The sequence below is a fragment of the Etheostoma spectabile genome, chromosome 7 (genome assembly GCF_008692095.1).
Source record: "Etheostoma spectabile isolate EspeVRDwgs_2016 chromosome 7, UIUC_Espe_1.0, whole genome shotgun sequence".
Classification (NCBI taxonomy): Eukaryota; Metazoa; Chordata; class Actinopteri; order Perciformes; family Percidae; genus Etheostoma; species Etheostoma spectabile.
In genome coordinates, this window is record NC_045739.1 from 22,023,490 (window position 1) to 22,030,121 (window position 6,632).

General features: G+C 39.3%; 1 protein-coding gene across 1 annotated transcript; it reads left to right on the forward strand.

Moving 5' to 3' along the window:
- The first annotated feature begins 1,463 nt into the window (after positions 1 to 1,463).
- Positions 1,464 to 5,923, forward strand: LOC116693215 (zinc-binding protein A33). The gene is made up of 2 exons (XM_032522052.1): positions 1,464 to 1,851; positions 3,771 to 5,923. Exons 1-2 carry the CDS (start codon positions 1,588 to 1,590, stop codon positions 5,019 to 5,021), a joined length of 1,515 nt encoding a protein of 504 aa, XP_032377943.1. The 5' UTR covers positions 1,464 to 1,587; the 3' UTR covers positions 5,022 to 5,923.
- Positions 5,924 to 6,632: the final 709 nt, after the last annotated feature.

A 6,632-nucleotide genomic window follows, 5' to 3' on the forward strand; every position in this document is an offset into this window, starting at 1 on the left:
TGGAAGGTAATCAGCGGCATTAGACCCACCTGGAAGGTAATCAGCGGCATTAGATCCACCTGGGCCTGGTGTACATATACATTTAACCTTAATTGGGACCTCAGCGGCAACAATTAATTGCAAAAGACCAAAAAAAGCAGACAAAAAAGTGAGCCAGGGGCCTGCTGCACGAAAGTAGAATGAAGATATCCAGGATAACTGAAAAAGCGCAGCTTGACGTTTTAGTGACCAAAGCAAACAAATTGATCTATACCAGGTAAACATCACACGAGAATCAAGCCTCCCGACAGCGGTCAGCAAAACCCTGAATGTGGAAGGTGTATTCAGGGGCCGTTCATACCGAGAGCAAAACCATTGTTTTTCTACTGTGTGGTATAGGAGTTGTGTGTATACCAATTATACCGATGGTAGTCTCGCATTGCCAGACCTTCCTCCACGGCGCTGCAAAGGAGGGTCTGGCTAGTCTACACAGCATTCCTGGATAGGAGAAACACATGCACAGGTTTTTTTGGCATTTATTTAACCCTCGTGCTGTCTTCCCGCCAACCTGGAAATTTAAAATGAAAAAGCTTTTATCAAGGTTTTGGTCATCTTTTGTTTTTTTAAAGTTCTTTTAACACTTGTTTTTTTCTCCAAATGCGAACACCCAGATTCAATGAAAGTAGTGAACTTATATTTATTTAACTTGTGAGGAGCGTTGTTGGGAACCATCCACGTTACGTTTTGGGAAAATTTGTTTGAAAGAAACACAAATTTCTGATATAGAAACTTTTTGGACAGGGGTCAAATTTGACCCAAAGACAACAGGAGGGTTAAACCAATCACAATCGTCTTAGGCTCTGCAAAATAGCCTCTGGAAGGAACTTGTTCGGGTGGAAAGTTGTTTAGTCTAGCTAGCTAGATCTGAGGAGCAGTTAACAATAGTACTCAGAAATCCACCGCAGTTTAAAACGTCAACACAAATAAAGCGAAAAATAAAGGACATCCGGCAGAATTTCTGACAGCACCTGAACAATCCCGGAAGTGGAACATTGCGGAAATAGACTATTCAAATGCCAATAACGATGTAAACAACATATAAGAGGCCAAAAGTGATACATATTGTAATACAACCTGTTGTTAGTGTCTTTTAGGTTGTTGTTTTGAGATCCGTAACAAATATTTTGGATGTGAGATCCACTTTTTGTGCTGAGCTGCATGAACTGTGTGAAGACGTCTGAGCTCAGTGTAGAGAAATGTGTCCCCAACACCATCCAGCAGTTTTAACATCTGGCCACTAGAGTGTGGTGTTACACTGATCTATGTACCCCAGACCACAGAACTCTGAACAACACGTCTTAATGCTTAACTAGAAAATAAGTGAACAGTCTTTTTTTCCTATTTGATTTGATTGTTAGTGATCTGTAATTGTGTTGGGTGACATGGTGTGGGGTGATCGTCCTGCAACCAAATCTTGGAATGACTACTGAAATGAGTGATAGGTTACATGGGGTGTGGCTTTTTACAGGAAAGTGAAACTGACGGTTTAATATAATGCCAAGTCAGTCAGTCTGGCAGAGGAGAGAGAGAGGGAGGAAGACATGAGCCATGGCGTCTGCTTTTTACTCTGAAGATTTGACTTGTCCTGTTTGTCTGACCATCTTCACAGATCCAGTGACACTTCTCTGCGGACACTCTTTCTGCAGAGGATGCATCACAGCGGTTCTGAGCTCACAGCCCCAGTGTCCACAGTGTCGCACAGCTGTTCCAGATGTGGCATGTCTTCCAACCAGCCACATATTGAAAAGCCTCGCTGAAAAGGCCAAAGAAGGAGTGAAGAAAAAGAAAGAGCATGGGGAAGAGAAAGCAGAGGTATGTTGGTGCTTTCCATGTGGGCAATGCAGGCAACATCTAATAAGCCAGTGAAGCATGACTTATGTTGATAATTTCGGGACCTTGCACACATGTTAGGCTTTGTATCATTGTACGTTCTGCCTGTAAACAGTGCAGTGTCAGACCCAGTATCCGCCGTCCAAAGTGCAACATTATTTGTCCACAGTTTTTACTCAGGACAGGCTGTATCAGTCCTATGAAACTAATGGGAATGTGGTTAAAAAAACATAAGATGCATTCATAGTATTCATAAATAAGCAAGCCTACATTGCTTTTTCATATTTCATGCATTAGGTGTGGCAACGCCCTTTCTGAAGGGCTTAAGAAAGGTAGGCTGTGTGCAGTTTTTTTTTTTTTGAGAATGGCTTCCATAGAGAAACCGTCCCACTCCAAAGTCACGAGGCTCAGTATGGGATGATGCAACAAGTTAAATAAAACACCACGGGGCACGGTGTTACTGTTAACCCCGTATGTAGTCAGCAGCTGAGCTTGTTGCAGGTTTAAATGTCAAAACAAATTGTATCATCATTATTACCATTACATAACGTAACAAATGGGCTAATGTAGTGGTGGCAGTAGCTCAGTCAGTAGGTTGCTCATGAGCAAGGCACCTAACCCCCACTGCTTGGGGCTCCTTTCCATGGGCAGCCCCCCCCACTCTGACATCTCTCCATTTAGTGCATGTATAGGTACTGAGTATGTGTGTGTAACTCAGGCCTGTGTGTAATGTGTGTAATAACAACTAATAACAATTAATAAAGTATTATTATTATGATTATGTTACTAAGTACATTTACTCATGTACTGCACTGAAGTACAAATTTGTGTACTTGCACTTTACTTGAGTCTTTTCTTTTCATGCAATTTCTACTTCTACTCAGCTACATTTCAGAGAGAAATATTGCTTTTTACTCCACTACATTCATCTGACAAAATAGGATTTGTGCACACAAAACACATGTAGTTTATAAGGTACAATTTTTTGTTTGATATTATAGCAATATTCCAGTTAAAATATGAGGATTGTTCTGCATTAAGTACTTTTACTTTTAATAATTTAACCCTCATGTTGTCCTCGGGTCAAATTGACCTGTTTTCCTATGTCAATGTTCTTTTTAACTACCCAAAATAACATGTTTGATTCCACGCAATGCTCTTTGGCGAGTGCAAATCTCTACTTTCATTGATTTGGGGTGTCAAATTTAATTTTATTTCATTTTTGAAAACAATTTGAAGTGGTTTTGAAATGGTATTGAGTAAAAGTTGAAATTCTTTTAGTCTGTGATTATCCATCAACATACATTCCTTTAATTTTAGTCTAAACAATTTCTAATTTCTGCTTTTCTAACTCAAACATTAGGTATAATTTCCTATAAATTGGGTTGATTTATCATAAATTCCAAAATAACTGAAAAACTAAAGTTAATAAGTTAGGGTTACATAGTTTTGAAAATTTCAAAAAAATGACAAACATAGAAAAAAGGGACAAAAGTAGGAAAAAGTTAAAAACGTAGATAAACAGCATCAACAAAAGAGTTGATTTTCAATTTTGACAAGGGTTAAGCACAGTTTCTCAAAGATTCATCCATACTTTTACTAAGACAACATTTTCAATTCAGGGGTTTGTGCACTGGCCTATAGCAAATGTAACATCTACATCTAACAATTAAACCATCTAAAATGCATGCATGTGATCGTTTACTGTACATATAGCCTCCATACACCTGTAGCTCTGTGATGGATGCAAATATTTATTAAACTCAGAAAAAATAAGTGTATTCATCTGTAACATGTTTCTTTACAGACACCATCACTGCTTTGTATCTGTCCGCTTTTTTTCATGTGTCATCGTCGTTGTATTTACTAATAGATACATGATACATTTTTCTTTGTTCCAGTCAGCTGAGCTGTGCCCTGAGCATGAAGAAAAGCTGAAACTGTTCTGCGTCACAGATCAGCAGTTGGCGTGTATCATATGCCGCGATGGGGACAGGCACGAAGGACACAAGTTTAAACCGATCAAAGAAGCAGCCGCAGCGCTCAGACTGGAGTTGGAGAAGGGTATGGAGAACCTTTGTGGTGATATCCTCACTACAGAGAGCCTAGCAAACACGCAGAGGGAAGAAATAACAAAAACCAAAGAGACGTCTCAGCAGCTGACCACCCAAATCCACAGACAGTTTGAGCAGATGCACCAGTTTCTGAGAAAGAGAGAAGATGAGATAAAGAATGAGCTGAAACACAAAGAGGGAGATGCTGTTGAGAAAATGAGCAAGAACCTGAATGAGATAGAAACAGCTCTGTGTGAGAGCAGAGAGCTGGAGAGAAAAGTGAAATCCGTAGTGAACATTGAAGACTCAGAGAAGTTCTTAAAGAGCTGGGCTGAGGGTAACACCACAGCCACTCCAGAACATTTATTCCAGCCCAGAGCAAATGATCTCCAAGTGGTGAATACCTCTCTCTCTTTGGGGCCTTATGAAAGCCATCTGCAGTTCTTTATTTGGAAGGAGATGCTTCAGGTAATCCAGCCCCGAGCAGAGCTGCTGTCACTCAAAAGCAACAATACAGACATAACTGTGTCTGATGATGGCCGCAGTTTGTTTTGTACTCTCAAAAGTACCCAGGCTCCACAAAGTTTCTCCTCTGCTTTTGGTTCTACCCCACAATTCGGCCAAACAACAGGCTTTTCATTTGGTTCCACTGGCTCTTTATATGGCTCCAGCACAGGATTAGGACGCACAACATCTCATTTTGTCTGTAAACCAGTTTCAGACCAAACCACCAAAATTATGACAAACCATGCATTTAGTGTCAATGAGTTCACTTCAGGGCAGCATTACTGGGAAATAGAGGTTGGACACAGGAACTATTGGGAACTGGGGATAAAAGATCATTTCCTGAAATATGATAAACAAGGATATGCCATCTGTAGTTCAAATACAACCACAAAGGTCGTATTTGGAGCTAGACCAAGAAAGATTGGGATCTACCTGAACTGCAAATCCAACACGCTCTCCTTCTATGATGCAGACAACATGACCCACGCCCACACCGTGAGACCTAGTGTCATGGCTACGCCGCTGTCGGCATATTTCAACATTAGAGCCACAGCACCAGAGCGTAACCCTCTGACAGTGTGCTGGTACTGAGGTCAGGATCAATAGTACCGCTCATTTTCAGCCGTTTAATGAGCGGGAAATGAGCAGAAAAAAGTTAGGCAAAACCCAAGCTCCATATCCCAGGAGATTAATAGAATGAATACATTAACAAATGAGAAAATTACTTCTAAAAACATGATATTTTGCAGCGTTTTACATATTTATATTGCTCCGTTCAACATGTCTATATACTATTCATTGCTTTTGTTTGCTACATTTTAATGCTTGTGGTTAAGGTGTATGGTATATGGATTACCAGATAAATTCATTTGAATTTTGTTTTCTGTTTTTTACACTATGGTACTGAAGTGGCTTTATCTGCTTTGTGCACGAGATACTCCATGCCCTCTGACACCACTGGAGGGTGGTGTTATCATGCGTCGCCAGACCTCTGCTGCATGAGGCCTGTGAACAACAGGTCTGTCTATGGCTTGGTTGTATGTAAGTTTTCAAAAACAATATACAGTGGGGCTGCCCCATCATGCTCAATATAACTTTTTTGGGGCTCAAGATGTGAAATAATTAAAAAATATAAATACATGATGTCTGTTGAACATATCCTCTCACACAGACTGAAAGGTGACACTGAGAATCAACAAAAACTCCTCTACACACAGCTTAATGAAAAATTCTCCCTTTTCATAAATGAATGTTGTATGGGTGGTGGCATTCTTTTAAAATTTCTGTCAAAGATGTGTCAAAGATCCTATTCATCTCATTGTTTTTCTTCAAGGCATACATTGTAATATATATTTTTTTTACCTCTTTATATAAATGTGTTGGTGTTTATGCTACTTTTATGTGGATTTTCTATGGATGCTAATAGGGGTTTTCAGGGACCACTATACACATTTCTTGGATGTTATTAATAGAGCATGAGCTTTCACGATCTATAAGATGTGTTTTGAGCTTGTTTTTTATATTAAAATCCCATTTCCCAGTGGATTGTCTCAATATGACTTTGGTCATTTTATATATACATCATCTAGCTATGTCTATTTTGGTGACTTAATTCCTTCACATATTTGTAGTCCGATGCATATGTTGCTTTTGAAAGAGTTGTTCATTATTCCATATGTAAAAAGGCCAGCTATTGGCATGAGTCATGCTCGGGTGTGTCCATGATCCCGTGGTTGTAGCCTCACCCAAGGGTGGGAACAGGACTATTCAATGAGTCTGTTTTTTTTGTGGTAAATGCCAGAGATACAAATTGGCCTCAACATGTTGTACTAGTTGAAATGTGATCATGATGTAGTTATTCATTGGCAAATAAATACATTGAATATCACATGGATTATTATAATTAATAAAGGTCAGTCGGTCCGGATTTCCATGAATGGAGAAAGCTTGAAGAAATTAAAATTATACACATACAACATTTGTTTTTGCTAATGGAAATACATAATTGATATGATGATTGGTCTTACCATTGTTATTTTACATGCAGACATTGATGACCGACTTGTTTAAGTCATCAGAATTATTTCTCTCTCCAGAAAATATGAACATCCATGCAGCCATGAGAATATGGAAGCAATACAGATTGATGATTTGTTTTGAATGGAGCTGCAAAGTCAGGAAAAAAACACCACAAAAGAATCA